This window comes from Talpa europaea (genome assembly GCF_964194135.1).
Source record: "Talpa europaea genome assembly, chromosome: 8".
NCBI classification, from domain to species: Eukaryota; Metazoa; Chordata; class Mammalia; order Eulipotyphla; family Talpidae; genus Talpa; species Talpa europaea.
In genome coordinates, this window is record NC_140075.1 from 37,714,005 (window position 1) to 37,741,239 (window position 27,235).

The 27,235-nt window shown below is 41.1% G+C and overlaps 1 protein-coding gene across 1 annotated transcript in view; it reads right to left on the bottom strand.

Annotated features, from left to right (window-relative positions):
• Nucleotides 1–2,556: 2,556 nt before the first annotated feature.
• The window catches only part of FBN1 (fibrillin 1), a gene marked incomplete at its 5' end in the record, with an annotated part of 233,753 nt that continues 209,074 nt past the window's right edge, over nucleotides 2,557–27,235 (bottom strand). Inside the window, 16 exons of the mRNA XM_084240531.1 lie at nucleotides 2,557–3,260; nucleotides 4,441–4,615; nucleotides 7,308–7,539; nucleotides 12,185–12,304; nucleotides 13,486–13,614; nucleotides 13,852–13,968; nucleotides 16,400–16,522; nucleotides 16,769–16,894; nucleotides 19,124–19,330; nucleotides 19,888–20,013; nucleotides 20,512–20,643; nucleotides 22,024–22,146; nucleotides 23,633–23,752; nucleotides 25,691–25,807; nucleotides 26,207–26,272; nucleotides 26,644–26,793. Coding sequence (XP_084096657.1) covers nucleotides 2,871–3,260; nucleotides 4,441–4,615; nucleotides 7,308–7,539; nucleotides 12,185–12,304; nucleotides 13,486–13,614; nucleotides 13,852–13,968; nucleotides 16,400–16,522; nucleotides 16,769–16,894; nucleotides 19,124–19,330; nucleotides 19,888–20,013; nucleotides 20,512–20,643; nucleotides 22,024–22,146; nucleotides 23,633–23,752; nucleotides 25,691–25,807; nucleotides 26,207–26,272; nucleotides 26,644–26,793 — 2,453 coding nt within the window. The 3' untranslated portion in view covers nucleotides 2,557–2,870. The remainder of the gene's footprint in view (nucleotides 3,261–4,440; nucleotides 4,616–7,307; nucleotides 7,540–12,184; nucleotides 12,305–13,485; nucleotides 13,615–13,851; nucleotides 13,969–16,399; nucleotides 16,523–16,768; nucleotides 16,895–19,123; nucleotides 19,331–19,887; nucleotides 20,014–20,511; nucleotides 20,644–22,023; nucleotides 22,147–23,632; nucleotides 23,753–25,690; nucleotides 25,808–26,206; nucleotides 26,273–26,643; nucleotides 26,794–27,235) is intronic.

Genomic DNA, 27,235 nt, shown 5'->3' on the forward strand with positions numbered 1-27,235 from the left:
ATGTATGTGAAAACTAATCTTTCTCCTAGTAATAATTTTCTAGCATATAAAAACAATGTCCTTTTTTTCTATGAATTGTGCTAAAAACAATGTCCTTAACCATTTACTAATTACATTAATAATGTATCTCTAAGAATGACAGTTCAAATCAGAACATTCTGTGGACAAAATTGACTGTGATATTAGAATCTCAGTTTGTAGGTAGGTAACTTTTAAGTGTACTAGGAGAGCATTAACCTAATTGTCCTTTATTTTGGCTCATCTAATTTACAAACATGATTTGTGAAATTTAACAGTATTTGTAATGGCAGTGTCCAAAGCAATTTTGGCTGAATAAAGTGCTATTTGTCGAACAAAAATGTAGTTGTTTGTGCAAGTTTAAACATTTCACAAGGCCAGCTGAGTTCATTTCAACCCTACTTACAAAATAATTATTGGCCAATGAAATGGTCTGGGGGTGTAGAGACAAGACATTTTCAAGCTTCTGAGAGATTTACAAACCAGTTCTTCAGCCATTGAAAGGTCACAGACAATTAAAAGGTACAGGTTTAAATCTCAGGATTAAAAAGGGTCCCGGCAAGAGGAATATTTACAGTGGAACAATGAGGAAAATGTTCTGTTACAGTCAGAAACATGGAAAATATGCTGTTGAAAATTGTTGGCTCTGAAATAAATAAAATCCAGATTGAGACTATTAAAAATATCAAAGTGATCTACTTATGTGCCAACTCTATTTTCTTCTGTTGTTTGTTATAAAGAAAATCCATTATTGAATATAATGCAGTTCTGCTGAAATTATCAAAGACACTTTCCATTTGCAAACTCCTTACCATATGCTATAGATCCTTCTCTAACAATCGCTGTGTATCAGGTGTGGAGTTGGACAGAAATTTTGAGTCATGTTTTAATTTCCTAACCAATGTACAAAATAGTCATTGAACTCATCTCTATGGAGTGCCTATGAAGAGCAAGATTTTTTTGGATGTCAAAGTAAGAGATAAACAAAATATCTCAAGACTTACATAGCCTGTTAGGTGGAGGAAACCATTCTAACCTGCTGGCTGCCTTTATGCTCAGAGACAGGGAGCCCACCATGTTGCCAGGAAACCCACAGGAAGCTCAGTGATTAGGAAGGTGTATGTTAAAGTGAGCTTTATGCCAGCTGTTTTGCCTTCTGGAACAACATGGAACATACCCGCCCCATCTTCTCTAGCCTAACTTTTTAGAGACACCGAGGGAAGACTTTCCAGTGTGTTCTGTATGGTTTCTTCTCATTTCACATAGCAATCTTATTTCACCTTCACTTTACTAATCTTTATTTAACTTCTCTTAGGGATTTTAAAAAATATTTCCTATCCATTGAATGAGCTTAACTGCTGAATATTCAATATCGTACTTAAAACAGCATTTTTAAATTATGACATTCAGAAAACAAGAGTTATTGCATTCTATTGGATTCAATTTGGAATTATCCCTTTGTAATTAGACTAGGCCTGACTAACAACAGATGTCCAGGGGGAGAAAGGATGGAGCACCTACAGCTTGCCAACACCGTGTGTATATTGGAGGGGAGGGGCATGATAAATCTTTGCTAATGAAATGCATGTGCGCTAACACAATGACTGAACTTGATATTTTATGGTACTTAAATCTAGTAGTTTAAAAGTCACAGGATTAATTAGGTCATATTTTAGAAATGTTGCTACAAGCTAAATATTCTATTGGTAAGAAATGACCCTGCAATCATTAATGAATAAAACAAGGAACTGAGTCAAATAGGGTCAATTTTCTCCGAGTGATTTTACACTTGGCACCTTTCGAAGCCCTATCTACCAGACCCGGGGTCACTTACATTCAGGAGAACTCATTCAGCCTCCAGAATGGCCCCTGCAATCCCATCTCCATGCAAGAACACAAAGTCACAAGGGGATAAACTAAAAAAAGAAGAAGACTGTTTTATTGTGACATTTATGACATGGACCCCTTGTTGACAGGAATGACCGAGGGTAATCTTGCATATTGCACAGGCGTGATGAAGGAGGCACTGCTGGTCCTCTGGCGGCTGAGGCTGTTTCCTGGTCCTCCCAGACCTTCGTGTGTGTGGGCCAGTCACAGAAATTTCATTACCTCTTGGTGTATACATTGAACAAGTCTTTGGTCTTAATAAGCACCATTACAAACCCTCACATTAAGGGCATTATTATTCTAGTTTATAAATGTTTCAATGATAAAAAATAGCACGATTACAGTATACACACACTTAATTTACATGTAATGTATTATACTCATAACTGAGATAAGCTACTGAACTAACTTTGGTTGATTGAAATTAGTGAAGTATTTGAACTGGATACTTGTCATTTGGTTTCTAAATTGTGTAAATATTACAGTGCATTTATAAATCTAGTTTGAGAATATTCTAGCACCAAATAGATATTATAAATGACCAACCTAGTACTTGTATTTGGAGAAGTAAAGTTTAAAATTTGAAAAAAAAAATAGAACAGTCCATCAATTGAAAGCACATTCCTGTATGTCTCCTAGTAGCACGGCACCTCAGTATGAACGGCCAACCCCCAATGGAAATTACACATCCCAGTTTTCAAGAGTCAACACCTATGACAAGGTAGCTTAAAGGTAGCTTAGCTATACACATGGGAAGCCTCAGAAAGTGGTTGTTTTGAACTAGGCCAGTCACCTGTACCTTGCTTTTGTAATACAAGAATAGTGCTTCTTTATAGAAATTTACCTGGTGAAAGATTGCACCCATGATATGAAGATTCAGACAGGGGAAAAATTCAGTTCTACCTATCTATCTGTGTTTTTTTTGGTTTTTTTTTTTTTTAATTATTTGGTCTCCGGATGGTGAATTAATGAAGCAAGATCTGAATTTTCATCTTCAGATTATCACCCAGTTCACCACTGAGGTAGTCTTTGTCATATTTGTCTTCTAGCTGATTAAGTTCTTTCTTTTTATAAAGTGGAGTACTACTGATTTGTAATGAATAGGTTCCAGCCACTGGCTTCTTCTTTGTGAAGTGCAGGTAGCTGATCCCTTCTCTTTGGTTGATTTTAAAGAAGCCATTTTCATTCCCAGATTCAATCAAGTATCTGTTGTGATTCGTCAGAGTTGTCAGGGCCGGAAGGAGTTCTAGGATTCGAACCTTGTTACTGATGTGGGAAATATTGAAAGCGAACATGGCTGTCTTCTCCACATCCCAACTTGCGAGACTCACATTGGCTTCTATTTCAGGCTGATCCTGGGAAAAGACACATGGCAATGTGTTAAATAGCGTGTAAATAAAGCCATTCATTTACTTCCTATATTACAGAAAAAGTCACTTCAATCTCATGCTAACACACCTCACCGCTCATATTGTAAACACTATGTTGAAAGCGCATACTCATAAAACCCTTTGTTTAACCACAAGCATGTTGAAGTAGCACACATTTAGAATACTAAAAATATTAAGCTGATGTCAAGAAGAAAGTTGAGTTGAAATCACTTGTATTGGGAGGTCTTCTAGGGAAGTGGATCTGGATTTGTGGTCCCTGGACCGGCAATATCAGCATCACCTGGGAACCTGTTAGAAACTTCTACTGAATAGAAACCCTGGGGGTGTTTTCCAGCAATTCACTTTTACAAGCTTTCTGGATGATTCAGATGCACACTCAAGTTTGAGAAACACTGTTTTGATAGATTATTTTCTTTCCAAAGACTTATCTCATTTCCCAAACCACAGGGGATGGGTTGCAGCACGGATGCTAAGAAAGAACCAGTCTATTTCAATTTTCTTCTTTGATGCGAAACCATCCCCTCGGAAGGACACACCTATGAACCTATTTCCTGACTCTGATGATCTGCTAATATTCAATGCTTTGCACCTGGCTTCTTGCTTGCCTCTCTGTGACCACATGTGCTGGACTCTCCGGGCCCTGAGCCAGAGGTCTGGGTGAGTATCTGCGTTTCTGAGTTGACTAAAGCAAAGAAAACCAGGCTGCTTGAGCTCCATGTTGTTTTTGTCTAGAATCCAAGTTCGCTCACACTCCACATGGCTCTTTTCAGTAGAGGAGCCTCTAGCTTCGGAACTTGGCGTCCCGTGCAGGGAGCACTATGTCACCTCTCTATGCTGCCCACTTGCTGTCCTGGATCTCAGACCTGCTCCTTTCAGCAGACTTTGGGTGGGTGTTTGACTTTCTGGCGAGACAGAGGAAATGAGCAAGTATGTGAAACCCTTTGAATGGCCACTCCCTGAAAGTGGCAAGAAACTCCAGAAAGTCCCACAGACTCTCATAAAATGCGGCCTAGAGCTCAGGGAATGTCTGGATTTTCTCCCCAGGGAGCTTTTTCACACTTTGGAGCATCCTCAGAGGAAACCACAGGAATCTGGAAGGCCCTTCTGCAATAGGGACACCGAGAAAAACCACCTTCTGACCTACCTCGAGGTCGGAAGCATCTGATTCATTTGTGCTTCTCCTCCGTCTGCCCCGTTTGGGGTAGCCATTGATCTTACACTCATAACATGCCTCTGGGGAGAGTGAGTTGTCATCCATTTCACTGCTGGCAGGTGGCTCTGGACCTCCTCGGCCCATGCCCATTCCAGAAACACAGTGCCTGTGGCGGAAGGGGAGCAGAGGTTGTTCATTAGAACCTGGAGATGAGACAGGACAGTGTGAGGACGCCTGGGCCCTGCCTGGTGCCATTCTGCCTCTGGTGATTTGTCCATTGGATGACTGCTGGTCTGACAGCCACACTGAAGTCCTCTGCGTTTGTCTTGACTTCCCAGGGCCCTGAGGTCACCGATTTCCTTCTACCTCTCAACACTCTGCTTTGCATATTTATTTGCCCCTTCATTTCCCGAAACTAATGTAGCAGGCATTTTGCTATGCTGATACTGGGGGGGATGGGGAATGGAAATAAGAGAAAGACAGGGGATGAGGGAGACCGTGTGACTTGGGAGATTAAATCCAATGGCCTCCTTCTTATGAAACAGACTCCGCAGGAGTGAAAAGGTATGAGACACACTTTCCAGTTGTCTTTTTTCCATTTAAACGCCAGCACCACTGTCGTCACCACTGTCACCACCCTTCGTAAGTCCAGCACTGAGTAATCTTTCCTATTGTTTGGCTGAATCTGCTGAGACTAGGAAGAACACTGTAGGTGATAACTGAGCTTGGTTTAGTAATAAATTGTGAAGCTATGAGATGTATAAAAGACACGTATAAGGGCTTGCCCAACTGTGGGAAATTGTTTCAACTCATTCAAAACCACGAGGACCACTGTCTCTGACTCATATGAGGCTGGATAAATAAACTCGTGCCCAAGAGAGGCCTCGTTCAGCTGTTTTTCTTTGCCTTTCAGCTATTAAAGCCAAGTTACGGAGGGAGCCCTGTCTGTTTCACAAGTGCCTTGGTTTGTTACTCTGCTTACTCTTTCAGAGACCATTTGGAATGCATTTACCAGGCTCCTCTTTCAAAATGTGTTGAAACATCTAACTGCTCCTAAAAGAATCTTTATTTGGGGCAGGGTCCGCCATGGTTTTTCACAGAGAGGCTAACACTGTTAAAAGCAGGCCGATTTCAACTAAATGGAGCACAACTAGGCCAAATGATTTACCTCTTTTCTGTAATATTGTAGTTGGCCTACTCTTGCTAACCCATTTTACTTTGTCGCCTTGAGATTCAAAATGCAATGCCAATGAACAGAATTTTTTTTTTTTTTGCAGCAATTTACAGGTTCCTACTATTTTCTGCTATCCTGCCAGAGCCCAGTATATTTCCTTTCCTCTTTTATCTTGCAATGCAAAATGTGTGGGAAAAAAGAGATGACATGGCAAGTGTGTGTATGGGTGTGTGTGTGTGTATAGAGACACATTCACACAGATATTCACACAATGATTAAATTATTAGAAGACAAATCTCGAATTTGTAGACTTTGGTTCCTTTCTCAGAACTCTGTTCCAATATTTTCATATCCCTGCAACACCACTTAAAAGAAATGTGACTACAAAGTCCCACTGGCCTGAAGCCAGTTAGGGGTGTCACATTTTTTTCTGGGAAATTGATTCTGGCATTAAATTTATGAAGTATGAGTCTACAGAGAGCTAGACACAAATATCTGGGATTTGTATTCTATGACTGGGATTCTTTGTGCTTCCCATAAACATTCTTTTACTTTCAAATCTACACAGACCTGACATTCGTGTCAGGAAATGTGTATATGTGTGAACATGTAATTTTGCATGTGGGGACTGTGGGAGTATGTGTGTATACATGTATTTAAATATGTGTGTTCCTAACTAAAAAGTTAAATTTTGAGACGCTTTACAGGATAGCCAAAAATGATTTGATAGTCCAAGTCCAGATTAATTCAGCAAGAAAAAAGACCCAAACTTTGAAAACTTACCACTAAACTTTCAACCACTAAGTAAAATAAAGTCTTCCCTGCCCCAAGTCTCACACATACAATGTAATGAAGCAATCTACCTGGAAAATACAACTACTATTTCAACTCTCATATTTAGTATTTTCTTGGTAATTTTTAGTATAGATTTAAGTTTGAAATGTAAAACATACTTTCAGATCATGAAAAACCTGTGAGAAAAAGACATCCTTTTCATTTATCCTGAAAGGAGTTAGATGAGATTAAATCAGACAGAATCCTGTTTGTTCCAGAAGGTGGACCAGCAAAGTGCAGTGTGAGCCCTTCTGTTATGTATCAGCCCCCAATTTCCTGAGTGAGGAATCTCTTTCCCACCAGATGTGAAAGGTGAGAGAATGAGGGGTCTCCCTGGTGGCACAAGGGATTAAGCACCGCACTATGAAGCAATCCACAGCCTCTGCAGTACGAGTTCAATCCCCGGCCGGCCCAGGAGCATCCCACATGGCGTGGCAGACCTCTCCTGTCTCTCCTGCTGCTCCCCTCAGCAGTGTATTTCGTCAGTCTGCCTGTTCGGTTCCCCACTCTGTTGCTGGTGAATCCTCTCACCCCCGCATCTCTGGCCTGTACCCCAGCTCTTGTATGCACAAATAAATAATTTTTTTTTTTAAAGTGAGCAAATGAGCTAGAGAAGCCAGAGAGAGGTATTTATGAGGTAATGTTATTTTGTTTGATAGGCTATGAATTTCCAGAAATCTAGATGTCCCTTTAAATGAAATGCCCTAAGGAGCAAACTGGAATTATAAAGAGTATTTTAAACAGCATGATTTTTTCCCCTCTACCAGGACAGGTCACTTTGAGTTAGAGATACTTAATTATATTCTGAATGACGTCACCACCAGCCACGACCAGGTGCAGCAGAGCTTACCCTTGGCCTATTCGGAAGTAGCCCGGGGGACAGCCGCACAGGTAGCCGCCCTCAGTGTTGGAACAGCCATAACTGCAGGGGGCCTGTGAAGAGCCACATTCATTGATGTCTTGGCATCCGCCGCTGAACTGTTCGAACTGGAAGCCGGCGGGACACATGCACTTGTAGCTCCCCAGCGTGTTGTGGCAGGAGGCCCCTCCGCAGATGTGGGCGCTCAGGCATTCATTCTCATCTGCAGAGAGGGGTTGGGAAGAAACAGGAGAGAAAGTAAGGATGTGGCCTCTTGCTGTGCTGCAAAGGTGTTGTTCAAGGTGCCAGGTGGAATACAACAGAGCAGGGTGTTCTGAGGGCCAGAGGACTCCTCTTCTCATCTGAAAACAGTGCTAGAATGTTTTACTCCACATCAGCATTCCCTGAAGATCATGGAGACTGGCTGGTAGGAGGCGAAGGATCCTGCAGATCTCTGCATTTTTGCTTTGCAAGTGCCCAGAAATGGAACAACTCCAAAGCAGAGATCAACCACATTCCTGGGGGTGGCTGCTTTCCCAGGCCTCCTTGTAGAGTAAGTGGAGGGCTGGCAAGGATGGACATCCTACAGGAAGCCTCCCCCTCACTCCGACTTCCTTTTCCAAAAGTTGCAAAAGCCCCCAGGTGCTTGTCCTGGGGATGAATAGTGCCTTCTGGTATGTCTGCTCCCATCTCTAAATGGTCCCCTCTGATCCAAAGCAGGCTCCTGCCCAGAGGCTCTGCCCAGTGTCTAAAACGAATGGGAGGAAGAGACTTAGCGCAGACTTCACTAGCAATACTTGGGAAAAGCCCACAAGAGAGACAGATGCTGCCGGACCAGCTACCCACAGGGAACTGCCAAATCTGGTGGTAACGGGCAGGGGAAAAAAAAATCTAACTTTAAAAAATCAACTCGAAGGGAGAAAACCTGAGTTTCTCGTTTTTTCTAATTTATACTTTTTAAAAATCTCCAATCTAATTTTAGAGACCCACGTTTGCAGGGCAAGTTGGAAGCTGGCTTAGTTATTTCTTATTTACTGCAGCCCATTTACAGGCATATCCTCATTTGAATGCAAGTAGCTTGGCCTCCTCACTCAGCAAATTTAGCAAATAATTCCAACAGAAGGAAGGAGGGGAAAGTAATTCACACTTATTAGACACCTACTGCATGACAGGAAACTAAGTGCTTTACCTTACTTACTTAACCTTCCTAACAATCACAGGAGGTAGATATTATTGAATGTAATCCCTGTTTTACAGATGATGAAAGGGAGGCTCAGAAAAATCCTCTGAGATCTCTCAGCAGCAGCAGCAGCCGCAGCAGCAGCAGGACAGAGACACACCCAGGTCCATCCAACTGTGAAACCTCTGTGAGTCCTTTTATTTGCTGTGTGAAGAGAAGGCCCGTGTATAGGTGCATTCCAATGAGCTTGTGACACAGAATCTCTCAGGAGCCCCACCTGCACGTAAACTGGGACTTTAATTCAATTTACCTTATTTGCTCAGGTAGATACATTTATAAAGAAATTTTTTTTCCCTAAGAAAATAGCTACTTTTAAATTCTTTTTGTTTAATTAGAAAAATAGATGAGTAAATATGGCAGGGGCAGGCTGCTTGCATATATAATATAATATGATATGATATGATATGATATGATATGATATGATATGATATGATATAATATAATATAATATAATATAATAATAGATTCATATTGCCTGCTTTGCTCCCTGCCATTTTTCCCTCCTTCTTTCCTATGTGCAAATCATTCAAGGAGCTGCCTGCTATGGCTCCATGCCTACCTACAGATGGATCTACTGGGACCCTTTTTTATCCAAGGACTCTAAAGTATCCACCCAAGGTCACTTCAGCTCCAGGGTTCCAAGAGTAGAAATAATTAAACATGCCATTGTCCTGTTATTTTCTCCTTACTTTAAGTTCAAGATGAGGCATTATTTTAATTTAAAGGTGAAAAAGACCAATTGCACCACAGAATGAATGAACAATTGAGGCTATTTCCTTCAGCAGGGAGACTGTCCCTGAGCTGGATGTCTTCTCCTTGCCCACGTTCACCTTGGGACTTTGTACCTGCTCTTGACTCCAGGGTGCCAATCTACACAGAGCCCCAATAGGCTCTTCTCCCTTGTCTGTGCTTTTGGTTGGGTTCAGCCATCTGTTTCCTGTCGGGACTCTCATAAAACCTTTAAGGCACAGGTATATGTATACATGTATATGGGTGTATGCCAAGAAGACCTGCCAACAGAAAGCTTAGATTTATTGTTTTCTTCCAAGGAGCAGAAATAGGAAGAACAGAGGGAGAAAAAGCTCATTCTTTATGAAGGGGCATTTCTAAGGGTTCAAGTTATCTATACACAGAGAGGTCTATTGTAGGAGAACGCCAGTGCCCTTCTAGGGGGTATTCAAATCAAACCCGGATGACCAGGAAGGCTGGAGAGGGATCTATATGTTAGGGAAAAAATCTAACTAGATCATCTCTAAGGTTCTTTTTAGGTTTGACGATCTGTGTTATTATAAATATCTACTTCAGTCCAGAACTCTCCCTTCCTCTTTTACGTTCTTTTCTATTTTTTTTCCTCCCTGAGAACCTAATAAAGTTTCAATTAAACTTGCTTATTTGCATTGGAGAGGTGGAATGGAGTGGAGCATGGATTAAGATAAGAAACTGGCTAAGGCTCAGTGTTTACAGCTTGAAAATGGCCTGTTTGTGCACTCCCCCTTTTTTATCAATATACAAACACCACAATTTGTTTAACATGTTTTGCACTTTTCCTGAACTTTCTCATCCCATTAGCCCTGGAGCAAATGGCTCCACAAAGGATCTTTCCACACTCCCGTATATATATATATATTTTAACCCTTTCAATTGGTACTTAAATTGGTGAAGGTTTTGTTCTTTTTATAAAAGGAGATAATTCTAATTTTATTAAGATGGCATTCATCTCTGGAAGACGTTCCTTAAAAGCAAATTGAAACCTACCCACACTTCCTCCAAAATCAAAGGTTCCAGCACTAGGTTTGCATAGTATGTGTTAGCTGTGGCTCCAAGTGCCCCAAAATATAGCATAGACTTTCTTTCTCCAGGTGAAAATGGGTCAACTCCAACTGCAAGCCTGGAGTTTAATATTTTCTAAAACACAATGAAATCTGTAGGCCCTTACTCTTCAATCTATCTTCTAACACTGAACTTCTGGCTGCCCAGGACTGAGGATCCAGGGAGGACTTGCCCAGGAGATCAGCCATGGGGAAGCCATTCTGGCCCAAGCAACACTTCTGGATAACTATAATTCTTAAGAATACAAAGGCCAGTTGGGATTGGTATCTCTTGGGCATCAAAAACTCCCAAACCTCTTCCTCAACGTGTTCTTCTAGAACTCACAGCCAGCAGATGACCTTCAAGGGGTCAGAATAGAATCTCCAGGTAAATGGAGCATGACCTGGTCATCTCTGCTAACCCTGGACTGAAGGTAGGACGATTGAAGGTAGGAGGATTGAAGGATTGATTGATGGTAGGAGGATTGAAGGCAGGAGGCAGAGGGGTAGGTCCAGGAGCGGTAGACCTAACCTCTTTTATGTCTTTCTCAATAGCTCCAATTTCATTAAAGGCACCACATAACAGGGGCAGACAAGCTCATATTCTAGATATTGAACAATGAAGTTCACTGTGGAAGTTCTGTGATTAGTGTTAGACGCTGGTGATTAAATCCAAGACCTCCCTGAACTGATAATGAACTAAGGCATTTCCATTAAAACCAGACAGCTGGTCAGCAAATTATGTAGTCTAAACTTCTCTAGCTCTGGGGTCATGTTAGCCAGCCCTGCTCAGCTGTGCAAATCTGTGCCTTGTAAAGAATCAAACCAGATGAGAGACACAATTTCAATAAATGAAAACACACCAAATGTGTCTTTGGAGTGAAGTGAAGCATTGCGATGCAGAATATTTCTTTTTTGCCTCCTAATTAAGAAAGGTACTGTACCCCAAGCTGCAGCAGCTGCATAGGGCACTGAGCCCCAAACATGCAGTTGTGCCCTGAAGATGCTTACCGAATGAAACAATGAGAGAACGTGACTTGGGAAAGGCAGCTCTAAATCAGGACATTCAAAGCCTTGGGTTTTGGTTCCAGACAGGATATAACTGGCTAAGGACAGGTGGCTTTCCCTCCCGGGCCTCTGGGTCTTCATCAGTACAACAAGGGGTTTTGGCTTGATGGACCTGGGCTTCCGCCAAACTCACAATGTTCAGACTCTGTTGTGGATGGAGTTATTTTTCCCACGACATTGTGGAATCAAAAATGGTAATTTCAACTTAATGAGAGAGTCTGTGGGTCTCCTTTCATTTTTAAAAGAATTTAGCAATCCTGCAAAAACTCGCTGTATCTGCCGCTTGTACTCTGCCCCCAAGATGGTGGCGCTGAATGGAACCACTTCTGTGAATCCAGGAGTAGAGTCACTCAAAATAGCCTGGACTGGCTGACGTTGTTAGTCAGCAAGGTAGGATTTTGTTAGCCCCTGAGGCAAACAGAACTCAGTGTGGGCTGATGACTAGCAAGGCAGCAGGGAAAGACCCAAGGGTGTGTATGTGTGTGTGTGTGTGTGAGTGTGTGTGGTGGATGTTGGGAGTAAAGGAATTCTTGAGGCATTTCATTTCAGATGCCCTCTGAGTACCTTTCATCATTTTTTTCCCCCATAGTTTGCTATTTTGCAGTGGTTATAATTTCCCTCTGGTTTCAACCAGGCTAGGACAATTTTAAAGGAGCATTTGTTGCTTCAATGGCAAGTTTAAAGTTGTCAGAAACAAAGCAGTGTTTTGACTCAAACAGCAACTCGGCTATCAACAAAGAACAGCTACTTACCCACACACTGGTTCCACTGGTAGTGCTGGAGGTAGCCCTGGGGGCAGCTGCACCTGTAGCCCCCAATGATGTTCTGGCAGCCGTGCTGGCAGCGATGGTTTCCTTCGCACTCGTCCACATCTGAGAAGGTAGAGGACAGATGTCCTTAGGCCTCATCAACATTTTGGCATTCTCCAAAGTGACATTTACATGCTAATGTGAAAGACACTTTTAATGAGAGAGAAATCTGACATCTACAAAATTGTCTAAAAACTTCAAAAATATCTACTCTGGAGCTTTCAAATAAATCCAAGGAGGGAGACATTCAGATGTCCCTAGTAATACAAATAAAAATGATGAAGAAATTAAGGCAGGGCACATGAAGGCTCTCTGGGATAGCTGTGTGGATTATTTATATTGCCTATTGGTACCAGAATTAGAAACCAAAAGGTGCCAGTATAAAAATAAAATCCTAAAAACATAATTTAAATGTTAAATTACATATTATCAGAAGCTATTCCTCACATACTTTATATACCTTGGGGAATCCTCTCGATTTAATGACCAGAAAATTAATGAATCGTGTTTAACAATCTACCTAATTTTGACTGGGTTGTAGGGGAGAAAAATCTGCCACTACAAATTATGTTTTCTTGGCAAAAGCTTGATTATATGGAGGGTTTTGAAGGCTGGGTGAAGGTTGCCTTTGAAGAGATACTTACAGGTAAACTTCTGGAAGATGTGTACCAGAAAGACCTAATCTCTTTATGTCTTTTCTAGGAAACACAGTTTAAATCTGCACACTTTTGTCTACTTTGCCTTCCCAGTAATCTCCCTAATTGACCTTTGCTTCCTCCCCACCCCCAAAGTCCTTTTGTCTTAGCTACACTATTTAAGATGGAGTCTGAAGCCATAGGGGTAGTTACCCAGTCACAGTATCGGGGGTATACATGTTATTATTACACCTCTTTTTGGCTTTTCCTTTACCAATATGTTTGATGTTTGTTTACTTGCTAGCACAGAAGCACCCAGAGAGGTACAGGGTGATATCGTGGGCACCCTGACAGGGTCATTACCTATTAGATTAAATTAATAGTTGAGCAGAAGAAGTCTTGCTATACCTAGAAAAGCTATGTTATAGACAGCACATGATAGAAGCAATAGTTCTCTAAAAACAGTAGTTCTCTAAAACATCGAGACTGTGCAAACCAGGCAAAATATTTCCTGTCTTCTCACAGAGGATGCTCACAGAGGACAATGGTGAAGGTGTCAATAGCCACCCAAGGACTCACCAGGTGGATTAAGCTGAGTGCGCTACCCACCTTCACAGCTGGCACCACTCTGATCCAGGGAGAATCCTCGCTGGCATTCACAGGTGAAGCTTCCAGGAGTGTTCTGGCAAATGCCCTTAGACCCACAGAGGTTGATGTCAGAGGTGCATTCATTGTTGTCTACAAGAAGCAGTGGGGCACAAACAGGGGTTAAAATTGCCGGAAGCTCTCTTCGTGTTGTTTAAAAGAGAGAAGAATGATTCCCTTAGAAAAGGCAAATAAGGCTAGTACTTTCCACAGACATGCCAGGGCACTCATGCACGCTTGTGAGTTTTTGTCTTATTTTAACAAAAGAGAAACTAGAAAACAATCCCTCACAGGATAGCTACATTCCATGCTTGGCTTCTTCCCACTCACCGATGCAGGCAGTGTGGTGTTGGGTAAATCCAGGAGGACATTTACAGGTGAAGCCGCCAATGGTGTTAACGCACAGAAACTGGCAGTTGTGCTGCTTAGTTGCACACTCATCAAGATCTATAAGAAAATACAAGATGGGTGTTCAGGCTGAGGTGACAGCATAGGCATAATAAGGAAACCACCCTAGAAAGAAGTTTCGATTTGTACATCTCAAACAACCCTGACCAGATCAGAGCCACAGCAAATGGTTGGAGGAACCGCAGAGACAAAGGTTTAAAGATTAAATGTGGTCTCAGTTTAGATCACGTAGCTCTTTGAGCGATTCAAGGAAAACTCAATTCTTCTAGGTAGAGGAATGAGGAATTCCTCAACAAAGGAATTTCAAATAAATGATATAATTTTTACTAAATTATAAAATAATTTTTAAATAAATATTAAATACAATTTAAAATTTATAAATTAAATAATAAATTAAATATAATCTAAGTTTTATAAATATAAAATAAAAAAAGATATTGGATTCTCAAAATTTTCAGTGCATTGACAAGATCTATTCAAGTGGGAATATAAAAAAAAAATATTGAGACTGAAAATTCATTTGGTCACTCAGTCTTTTCTGTTTCCTCTTTTACATTTACTCGGATGAGGTGGTCAGCTCAAACCATACAACCCCAAACTGACTTCTTTGTTGAGGGAGTCTCTTTTGGATAAAACAAAATAGAAAAAACTCATTCTGGTAAAGTATAGCACTTTTAAAAACTGCCTATGGTATTTATCCAACATTGCTTCCTACATCAAAATGGACTCCTTCACTTGGGCCAGACCTGTTCTTCACTGCTAGAACTTCTAGGCTTATTATCAACCCCATTGCTATTTAAAAGTATCGAGGAAAAAAGCATTCAAAAGATGCAAAGTATGCTCCAGCAAAGCATGTATGTTCCTTCTTTCTTCCCCACAACCTCTCTCCCAAGTCCCTCCCTTTCCTGTGACTTTTCTCGCTGCACAGCTATACTCAGAGCTGTGGACCAAAGTCAGTTTCTGACTAGAGTAACATCTGGAGTGGATCTCAACTGAAAGAACTCCCTATATTTCCCCTAGTGCTGCACTCCTCTCAAAATGGAGCCAATCTTGTGCTCTTTCCACTGCGGGGGGATAACTGTATCTGCTTTCCTGGTTTCTGCATTATTGACAACTGTGGGCTTCCTGCCAGCAAGAAGGACTCCCCATCCTGTGTCAAGACATTATCATCGCTTGCTAGAGAACAATCACCGCCAAGAGCGCCTTTCCTCACCTTCTTTCCCCTTATCTGGATCGTGTCTTTCCAAATTACAGACTTACAGGATTTGAGCTGCACAATAAAACTCAGGCCATTATCTGTGAGGTTGTCTGTACTGCACACCTTCTCCGTCTCTCCCTTCCAGCAGCCACAGGAAAGGAATAGATAGCCCTGCCTCTCTGCTCTCCACTTCCATTGCACCCCACCACCTAACTCCCTTTACTTTCCTTTAACTCCTTCAAGCCTTCATGTGCTAACTCTTGTTCTGCCACCTAGTCTACCTTACTTTCAAGTTCCTCATTTTCCAAATGATCCTTAAATATGACTCATTTGTTCTATGCACTCAATATGTTAAGTTTTTATTATTGAGGAAGATGTTTATAGGAGTACATTTACATCAAAAGAATTTTGCAAATATTCACTTCTAGTGGTACGAGATTTTTCTGCATGGTGTTTTGCTGTTCCTTAATTCTCTCTGATAGTTATGTTTCTGATATAAGCTCCCGGAGGGCAGGAATGGTCTCAGGGTGTAGGCCAAAAGCCTAGACAAAGTGTTTACTTAACTAGGCACAACTTCCTCTGGGATCATGGCACTGATCAGTCTGAGAAAGGACTCTACTGGAATATACAGTTGAATACATTGACTGTATAAATGCAAAAACCAGAACACAGAAAGGAGGTAACTACTTAGGGATCATTCCCGCCCGAGGCTGGCAGACAAGCCCTGCTGTCTCTTAGACTCTCATGGATGCCCATGGCGTGTCAAGCAGTCAGGATTGCTGCTGTAACTGGCCCTCTGTGAACTTCTGGCCTCAGCCTCCCTCCAAGCAGCATAAGAGGTGGGTTACAGGGAGGCCTCTGGGTGGCAGTCACCCCAAGGAAGCACCTCTTTCTTGGAGAGAAGCTATTTCACCTCACTTACTGATTTTTTTTTTTTTTAAGATTTATTTATTTATACAAGCATTGGGTACAGTCAGAAGCATGGGAGGGTGAGAGAATTTAGAGCCAGAGCGGGGAACAGAACAGGCAGACTGATGAAACACACTGCTGAGGGGAGCAGTGGGCGGCAGACGAGTTCTGTCGTGCCATGTGGGACCCTCACCAGGGCCTGGGGATCCAACCGGTGCTGCAGAGGCTGTGGCAGCTAGGCAGCTTCGCAGCCCAATGCTCAACTGCTGCACTACCAGGGGAGGCCCACTTACTGATTTCTTAAAGGTATACTACATGCAGTGAAGTCCCTAGGAGATGGGTGAGAGCAAATTCTACTTTTACCTTTGCAGCTCCTTCCATCCTCCTGCAAAATGTAACCTTTTGGACAGGAGCACTGGTAACTTCCTTCTGTGTTTTTGCAGATAAAATTGCAGGGTTTGGGGGCCTGGTTGCACTCGTTCAGATCTATGATAAAAGAGATAGTGTGACAGCTCTTCTAAAAATGAAGACTTATTGTTCAATACCTGTAGGGTCTACCAAAGAATTTTAGTTCTAAAGAAAGAAAAAGCAAATTCTATAGTCTTTGTTCACTGTTATGTTTTCCTATGCAATTATACAGGTTTTTGAACTTTTAGTCTGATAATTTTATTTTTTTTTTGCCATCATCTACAGTTTCTACTGGGGGCTAAATATCAGAAATAGAGTACTTACCCACACAGGCAGTTCCAGTTATATCTGGAGTATAGCCAGTTTTACAGATGCAATGATATGATCCTCTGTCATTGACACATTCCCCATTTTTGCAAACATCATGAATAACCTTGCACTCATCAATATCTGTAATTTAATACATAGAAATTAAAATAAGAGAGGCATTATTAAATGAACAACATTAATATGGAGGGCTCACATCAGTATAAATGACTAATTGTGTTATTATATGAGGGATGTATGAAATTAAATCAAAGATGGTAGCATGATTTCTTTTGTGATGGTAAGTATTGTAGGGCAAATGAATAACATTTTTACCCTACAGTGGTAAGTAATCAGGCTAGAAGAAAACGTTAAAAATACTTGGTCTAATCAGGGGGGGAAATAATAACAATACAAAACACAACACAACAAAAACAAACAGATAATTATAAACCAGAGACATCCTGCAGGGGAGCAGGAGGGAGAGGGATCAGAGGGAGGGAGGGAGGTGCACAGGGGACTGTGGTGATGGTGCACAGGTGCCTTGGTGGAGGAAATTCTGTGGGAACTACCCTTGAGAAAAAATAAAAGCAAACATTTTTAAAAATGAACAATGATGTAAAATATAAATAAAAATTTAAAAAATGTAATATCTTTGATATGCAATAGAGCGAGATGCACTAAAATTAATTATATCAGTACTGTAAAAAAAATTGGTCTTCTAAATTTACATTATTTTTCTCCTCCGGTCCATAGAACAACCAACTCATACAGACAGATCTAGCACTTTCTCCTTCTCAGGCCATCAGGCTTATCTCCTGCTGGCAACTTATAAACAAATCACAGCAGTGGATCCTTTTGACAAGGAAACTCCATTTTTTTTTTTTTTTTAATATTGCATGTCCAAAATAAGAAGGAGTTTTCCCCCCTATTTTTTTGTTATGTTTAAAGAAATTCCTGAAAAATGGCAAACTACATAGCACTGGGGAAAAGGGACCAACTTACTGCCTTTGGTGAGGGAGGCACCTGAGCTCGGGGTGGGTGACTAGGCTGGGCTTTTGCGCCCTGCTAAGGAAGAGAGACCCTGAGTGAGGGCTGCATCTCACGGAGAGACTTGGTCATTGTGCACTGTCTGACATTAAGGCCACTATCTCTTGTATCTTGACCCACCCATCTCACTACAGCTTGGTGGGTGCTTTTCTAGGTGAGTTCTTAGCCTGAGCTTGCCAACTAACCATTTCATAATAGCAGCTGTTATTTTCTTGATTTTTTTTCATGTTTACTCTAAAATGTAGTTTAGCACAGACCTGCTGTTGTTAAGAAACGTGTCTTTTCTGAAATCTCATTTTCACATCATCCAACGATATCATAAATTGCTTTTGGTCACTCCATCTAATCTAATCGGTTCTGTGTTTTACCATATCCAGTTCTGTTATCCCACATTCAGCCACATCCTTCCTTCCAACATGAACGCAAATCCTACTTAATTTCCTTTTTTTCTCCCCTCACTTCTAATTTCCACCCGGAGCTCAAAAAGTCTCTCTTCTTTCCCTTTATGAAACTAAGAACAACTGCAGTTATTGTTGATAAACACAGGCCTGGCAGACTTCTTCAAAGTTGCCTCAGATACCCTGATGGCCTCCTCATTGCTGTTAAGTTAAAGCAGATTGTTCTTTTCCAGATACAAATGTGTCTTAACCATGCCAGGGTCACAGCATGGTTTACACTTCCTCATGCAGTACATTTCAGCCAATTTTCTGAGTTAAAGTCTATATTTTATGGTGGACTAGTTTAGGTATGTGGCAATCCTTCCAATGTCTAGCTAAAAAGTTATATGCTGAGTAATCAAAAACTGATTTACAACAAACTTTTGTTAGAAGGTAAAGTGCTTTTGGTCTCCCTAGTGGCACAAGGGGTTAAGTCTCAGCACTATTAAGCTACCTGCAGCATGGGAGCAACCCACATAGCACAGCAGACCTCTCCTGTCTCTCCTGTTGTTCCCCTTAGCAGTGTATTTCAGTAGATCTGCCTGTTCTGCTCCCCATTCTGTCTCTGGTGAATCTCTCACTCCCCACACCTCTGGCCTACACCCCAGCTCTTGTATGCATAAATAAAAAAAATTAAACAAAGAAGGTAGAGGGTTCTCTATAACACAAAGGCCAGGCACCTACTACTTCATCAGGTGGGCCAAGGACACTGGTAATGTCCAAACTGTCTTAAAATACCATAATGAAGGATTTTTGTCAGCCTCTACACTAACTCAATCTATTGTAAGCCCATATTCTCATGTTTTCATACAACAGAATAAAGGAGTCAATAAAACAAGACAAACAAAACAAATTAAACAAACAAGACTTCTAGTTTGGGAAGTACCTGCTCCATTTGTCATAAACCCTCGGCCATGGGGGCAGAGTTTCTTGAAAGCCACAGTGCCCTGGAAGGGGCAGATCTCACAGTGGGGGCCCCAACCTCTGCCCCCATCACAGCAGCACTCAGACTTGGTGACGGGGTTCCGGTTGCTCGAGCCGATCTGGCACATGTTCTGGAGCACCTCTGTGAAGCAGTATCCTTCCCGATTGTCTGGAAGGGACATCACATTAAAAATAGGGTTTTAGGGAATTTTATGAGCATAGGAAGGTATGAAGAATTTGGTCAGATATAAAAACCAAAAAAGGATGTAACACTTTACCCTGCGTGAGAAGGAGCGAGAAGGAAAAGCTGGAAACAGCAGTAAGAGAGAAAGGCTGACATCTGAGGGAAACAAATAAGACAAGAAATTCAGTAGGTTAGGCAGGAAGGCATTGGCCTAGCCACAGTCACACCTCTGCTCCGGGCAATATGGGCCACTGGTCATGCTGCAGACAGAGGGCCAGAGAAGCATAGGGAAACTGATCCTGATCACTGAGGGCTTAAAAAAGCAGCCAAGAAAGAAATTCCAAACAAGTGATTCAGTGATACAATTATAAGGGAAGGATTTAGCTGCAGGGTGGTGCTAAGCCCAGTGGACAAGCACAGTCACTGAGTCAGTTCCAAACTGAGCATTTGTAAAACTTCCTCAAATCAGTCGCTATTATTCAAATAAGAGATCTGGTTTCAGGCGCCCCCTGTGGAGGTTGGGGGTGCAAGGGCGGACTCACCAAGGCACTCGTCCTGCGCTGGGCTGGGCGTGAAGCCATCGTTGCACTCACAGGTGTAGCTCCCCAAGGTGTTGAGGCAGCGCCCGTTCTCACAGATCCCGGGCTTGGTCTGGCACTCATTCTCATCTGTGGGAGGGAATTGAAGGACCAGAGACAGAGGAGTTATCTGACCACATGGTGCAGGGATGGATTCTTCCTTTTTATTTTTCAAGTGTAGTTTGTGACGTGGAATCTCTTCACTGTGGTCTTGAATTCAAAAGGGGTGTAAGAGTTTTCAGCAGAAGTGCCCCTTCCTTCCCTGTCCCCCCACAGAGGCCCCTCCTGGGGGGCAATGCCACTGCTCATTGCTGATGTGTCCTTCCAGAAGTGGCTGACGCCATCCTAGCAAATACACCTGGTGTTCCAGAACTGGCAGCAAAGTGGGCCGAGAAAGCAAGCACAAGGGGCTCAAGGCAGAGGGAGGGAAGGCCAGGGAAGGCCTCTGGTTGGTATTCCAGAGGTTGGGGGACCTCACACAAGGCCCTGACATGCGGTGAGGGGCTTGGGTGTGGCCGAGAGCAGCACCACGCCCCTGGACTCAAGCCCCTTCTGTCCCTTCTAATCCCATCATGACGGGTCTCCTACCAACACAGCTTTCTCCATCGGGGGTGCGCTGGTAGCCGGGCCCGCAGATGCACATGTACAAGCCGATGAGGTTCTTGCACTCCATTTGCTTTTCAGCACAGTCGTGTTTTCCCGTTTCACACTCATCCTCATCTGCCAAGAAGGTACAGCCACATGTTTACATCAAGAAAACGACTTTGAAACATCAAGTGGTTTTATAGCAACCAATTTGCATTTATGCTATTTCAGTGTTAACCTATTTCCTTTTGCATCGTGGGCCCCTTGACTTCATGAAGAAATTGCTCTTTGGATGAAAAAATTCTATTGCACACCGATGTGCCTATGGTTAGCCACACTGTAAACTTAAAAATGGCTAAGAGGCTCTATGCTTTGTGTTTCACCACAATAAAAAATTAAGTTGGGGAGAAAAGAAATAATTCCTTAACTAAGTGATAGCCTCTTCAAATGCAGGAAGCATGATTCCTATTTTTTTTCATGATTTAAACTACAAAGGGTTTATATAAAGCTTTTAAAATGTAATGAAAATTGTAACATTATAATCATACTATATTATAATAAGAAACTAAAACTTCTACCAGATAATAATTATAGCAATATAATACATACTATATTTAATATCATAAAATCTAATATTGTAATGATTATTTAATTATGAAGCTGTTAGCTTTTTAGGAAAAAACAAGCATCCACAAAATTCTTTTTCTCTATTGGTTCTTCGCTCCTTTACTACCTTGATTCTGGGGTCATTCTTTACTCTCTGTCCTATTGCATTTCCCTCTTTCTTCATCTTTCCCTTTCTTCATGCTGAGAATATGGGACTTTATCCTGCATGTGATAGGAAGTTCTCACTTAGTTCTTTTCTTCTTTGAGAAAAATTCTACTTAAGCCCTAAGCTGTCTGAAGTGATCAGGGGGTCTGCTCCTGTAAGACCTTGAGGGGAGTCCAAGGGTGAGCCCCAAGAGTTACCCAACATTGCATAATAGACTCTAGCCCAGCGCTTTCAAAATCACAGGTGAGCAGGAAGCATTTTAAATGGAAACTGTTTAGCTAAAGCAGCCTCCATGTATTACGCCACTGTTGGAATATACTATCCTTAGTGAGGAAGAATTTTAAAAATATTTTTATTCCCTCCTTTGTGTTCTCAATTCTCAGTCTCAGTTATACCATAATATGATCATTTATTATCTCTGTCTCTACCTCTTCATAATGACTTTCTGAATGTGGGGAAATGACTTTGTTTCTTCGTATCTTCAGTCTTGCAGTGTGGCTGACATCTGTTGGCATACACTGTAGAGTGAGCTAAAAAAGATCTGTGGTGCAGCTTTTCACCCATCTTGATGGTGCTTCAGGCTACAATTTAGGAGCAAAAGCAGCAATGACAACCCTTTCACTGTGTAGATAGCCATGGTCACCAATTTCCTTCTTTACTAATGGAAATTTTGGAGGGACATCTCCCATCTAGACAGAACTAGAGCTCCCTATCTTAGATGATGTTGGAGAGGGAGGTCTCACCTTTGCACATCCTCCTGTCTTCTCTCAGAACGTATCCAGCAGGACATTTGCATTCATATGACCCGTAAGTGTTTACACATCGGAAAGCACAGAGCAGAGGATTCTGGGCACACTCATTGATATCTGCGACACAAGGAATTAAAAAAATAATGGATCAGGAACACTAACCAAAAAAAGGAATTGACTTTGATGAAAAGTTGAAATGCATCATGGGCCAGCCTCTGATTTCAGGGGACTATAAAATGAGCTGGTTATTTTATCACGGGCACTAGCAGGGTGACCATGCATCCTCATCCAGTGGTAATTTAGGTGGATGAGAAATTATAGGTCACCCTAGATACAGGGAGCTTCTGGGAAATTCTGGCTTTGAAGCCTCAAGTCAACCACTTATTACTCACTGAAGTCTCATGAAGTGGGTATCAATTGCGCTCCATTCAGCTAAAACTACTCTCAAGTCTATTGTCAGAACAGAAGCAGACCCTGCCAATATCATTGACCACCTTCCCCATATAAAAGAGATTCCTGTGAAGTAACAGTGATTTTCACACCCAAGAAATTGTTCTCAATCACCTTACACTTTAGAGATACTTTGTTTACACCAGTGCCCACATTATAGCTTTAAATAGGTGGGACTGGCTTTACTATTAATGGATAAAAGTAGATTTTAAATTCCTGTAGATCTCATAGTTTGGAATCATCAGAATGTATTTTTGAAAAGCATGATTAAAACAGACCAGCTTGATGATGGTGTTTTCCTCAAGGCCAGTGATGACCACAGAGAACATCAGTGAAATCCCAGGAAATGATTTAATCACAGTTTTTAAAGATTCAGCAATAACTTTGACACTGGGTATTAGTGGGTCTTATCTCTAAAGAAGAGCTGGACTGTAATACCAACTTCATAATTCTCCTGTGCTTATCCTTTTCTTGACAAGTGGTTTAGAATCATCCCCAGGGCTGCTGGGCCCCATTCTTATAAAAGTTTGTCATTAAAAGGTCTAGAAGGAAGCCTGAAAATTTGCATTGCTGACATGTTACCCAAATGATGCTGATGTGACTGGCCCAGAGCCTGCCCTTGGAGAAGCACAGTTCTAGACATTGCCTGTCCTGCTCCACTTCCTTGTTTCCAAACATCCTACCAGGCACACTGACAGACACTTATAGAGTAGGGCCAACCCCTTTTGCTATGATTGCCCCAGGATGGCTACAGGGTGCTACTGGTTGTCTCAATGTGCAGATGTATCTAAGAGTAGACAAGAAGGAAGAAAAAGAGATGGAAAATGGGAGATTAAAAAAAAGAAAATGGAAAATAAGAAAAAAGGTAGTAAACAAGATGAAAGTTGTATCCAAATACCAACAGTAGGTAAAGACCAACAAGAATGCTTCAAGATATGCAGCTTTCTTAGTGCCATGAGTTACCTACATCTTTGTTCACATCCTTGCAGAGAGAAGGGCACAGAGAGAAGAAATGATGGAATAGCCCACTGTACCCAGATGGTCTCAGTTCTACACACCCTGAGTAGTATTTCCTCTTAAGAACTGTAATCAACCAATTGATGTCCTCACAACCTGAACATGTAAACAATGGCTGTATGTTTAGGAGGCTTACCTTCACAAGTCATCATTGGACCAGGTTCAAATCCCTCCTCACAAGTGCATTCAAAACCTCCAATCACGTTTTTGCATGTTCCATTTCCACAAGGATTGCCCACAGAACATTCATCAGTATCTAAAAATGACCAGGAGGGTATTTAAAACATGATGACTTGAGAAAAGAGTAAGGTTGTATTCAGATAATACCTTTTATTCTATCAGAATACTTTGATCTATAATGTCTAGTTCTAGTCTCATTCTGTCCTTGCAAGAAAGGACTGGATATTTCTTATTACCTCAGATTTATAGCTGTGACGTTGGTCTTACTAAGTGGCTATGGCAGTAATGATGATAGCACCTGGGTTTCTAGCCCTTAAAGTGCTCTTCTCCATGAGTTTCTCCAGTTTTCCATGTTAAGAAGGAATAAATCTTGAAGTGGGAATAGCATTCAAAGGGTTAACACCAGGTTTTTCTCACAAGTCACAAGTTTTCACTAATTTTAAGCTAGAAATACATCTCCAGTTTGGCCTTACATTGCATCATTCTCCAGGAAGCCTTAACTATGATGGATTTTTGCCAGATATAAAATAGAAGGCTAAACTTACGTAAAATCAGAGACCGGAGGTTAAGCAAAATTAATATACTGGATAAAATTGAGATTCAAGTAGATTTTGTTGATTCTGTTGAAACCAGATGGTTTACATTATGCCAGAGAAAGGCTATAAAGAAATAGGTTTAGGGTACGATCTCTCTAAACAACTGTGGAGAGAGAACAAGTCTTACCAAGGAGGTCTATGAAACATATATACCTCCTAACCCATCCAATCTAGAATACTGACTGTCTTGTCCTGACACATCTCTTGAGGAGAATGTCTTCCTTTGGGAAAGGTAACTCTTTGAGAAATAGCATTGTTGTTTTAGCTATCTAGGGCACAGAAGAGTAATGGGCTATCATCAAGGGCCATGTCTTATGCTGTGCTCTGAAGTCAGAAAGTGAAGGCAACATGGTATGGTAGAGAGGTTCTGGGGCGTATTCATCTCTTATGTCTATAGTACCACTAATGAAAGATTCCAAAGACAGCATATTGACAACTTTCCTTTTATTCTGCTATAAAATTGCATTTCACTGTTAAGAATACTATTATCTCCTTGAAGGTGATGAAAAATCAAAATATCACTGATTTAGAGTTTCAAGGATAATTAGAAATAATTTAGTTCACCTGCATAATATTACATTCTAAGACCTAGCAAGGCTACAAGAATTCGCTCATGTGCCCACACCCACAGCTGCGCTTGAAATCTTCATGCTCTGATTCCTTATAGTAAGACTACTTTCTAGTACACACACAGACATACCCTAGCATTTGTGCCATTATTAATTCAGATTACATGAATTACTTTGGATATCTTAGAAAAAGAGATGTAATACTTGGATTCAATTAGAAATTAGTGTGGATTAGGAGTTCACAGGTCAGCCATAAAAGCCATTCTTTGAAATTTTAATAAGAGGGTTAAAGAGGAATTTGCACCACATACATTTGCCTTTCCTATTACTAAATGTCATAAAATTCAGATACTTTTTTTTCACAAATTGAAAGAATAATATTGAGCCATTAACTATATATTATATAATTAAATATTATATATTAACTATTTATATATTATATATTATTACATATTATATATTAACTATTATATAAATATATATGTGTGTATATATACATATATAACTTTCACAAGTCTTTCATTACAATGTTGTCCTTCCTACCATCTCTTCAAACCAATCCAGTATCTGTCTACCTCATTAGACTGTAAGGTCCATGCAAGGAAGGCTAATGTTGGCTGGGTTCATACTATAGCCACAGAGCCTGGCACAGTGCCACGTAAGCAGTGGGGACTTGGCAAGTATTGCTAAGTGAATGATATATTAATGAACAAACAAACTTCTTTTTGTCCCAACTTGATACTTCATTCTCTAGTGCAAATGCTGGAGAGCATTAATTAATATAAATTAACTACAAATTAGTTTCTAATGTGGAAAATCCCCAGTGGGAAAAACCACTTTATTACTCACCCACACATTCATTCCCTTCCAAAATGTAACCAAAGGGACACTCGCACCGATAGGAGCCATCTGTGTTGATGCACTGCCCATGTTTACAGACATCAGGTTCTTTGCACTCATCCATATCTGGAGCAAGGGAGGAAAAATAGAGAAGAACAAGGAATTTTTTTTAACACAAAAGTATATTATGGAAGTGTCTAATCAATGAACTATCTACTATTACAAGAATACAATCAGTATCTACATGAAAAAAAAGAGAATGAAATATTTCAAGATGAAATGGAGAAATAAGAGTATCTGGAGAATGGGTAAGCAAAAGAATGACGGAGAACATTAAAAAATGCAGATGATGGTAGTGGACTATGGGTGTTAGGAGGGGCTTCTATGGTGACCACATCTGGTGGGAGAAATCCCATACGGTCAAAAAATTAACAAGGATGTAAAACAATGGTATTTCATTAAAACAAATTAAATAAAATGCAAAAAAGAAAAAAAAATGCTGAGAATCCAGCACAGGCTACTCACCAACTGCTGAGTCATCAGGCCCCACAATGATCCCGCTTCCATAGGGACAGATCTGGCGGAAGGCCTCTGCAGGGGAGATGAACACTCATGAGCAGGCCGACCATGGCTACTAGCTACAGCTCCTCCCCAGGCACGCTGTGGTGGCCAGATCACCACATGCTGTGGGTTTTGGGACCAATGAACAAGCCCTGCCCCCGAAACAGAGACTGTTAACAGGCTCCCAGAGCTGCCATGCCTTTTACTGGGGCAGGTCTGATGGATAATGTAGTTCAGAAAAAATTAACTGTTTAGTTCCTAAAGTAAAATAACTATGATGAACATTTTAGTTAGGGTTCCAATTAATTAAATTGTCTTCCTTTCTCGAAGGTGTACAATCTTGCTTATTTTGTGGCCAGTCTTCACTTTGAATGACCCAGAAAGAGAGATGATTGACATACCATCCGGTTCAGTGGGACACAGTTCACAGGGATCACCCCAGCCTTCTCCTTTCAAGGCACAGCAGCATTCCTGTTTGGAGTGATTTCTGGATTTGGGTGATGAACACTTTCCTCCTTCAAACTTCGCATAACAGTAGCTCATTCGCAAATCTGTAGCATAAATTCAAGAGGCGCTTTAGTTGCAATCCTACTAAATCATTATAGTATAATAGTAAATAAAAGCAATCTATTCCATTTAGGGTGCTCTCTTCTCATCACTAATAGTAGTAGTCCTAAGTCATTATAATAGTAGCTGAGCTGAAATCAAAAAAGATAAACTCATGCCATTTGCAGCAACCTGGATGGAGTTGGAAGGGATCATGCTCAGTGAAATTAAACCAGAAGGAAAAGAGAAATACTGGATGGTCTCACTCATAGCAGGAATTTAGAAAACCCGAATAAGGGATCAGGAAAAAGACTAATTATAATAAAGTAAAAATCAAAATCAACAAGCAATTATAAACCAGAGACACACTAAGAGGAGGGGATGTGAGGGTAGAGGGAGAGGAGTAGGATTAAAACAAGGGTGGTGGGAATTTTATGGGGACTATAA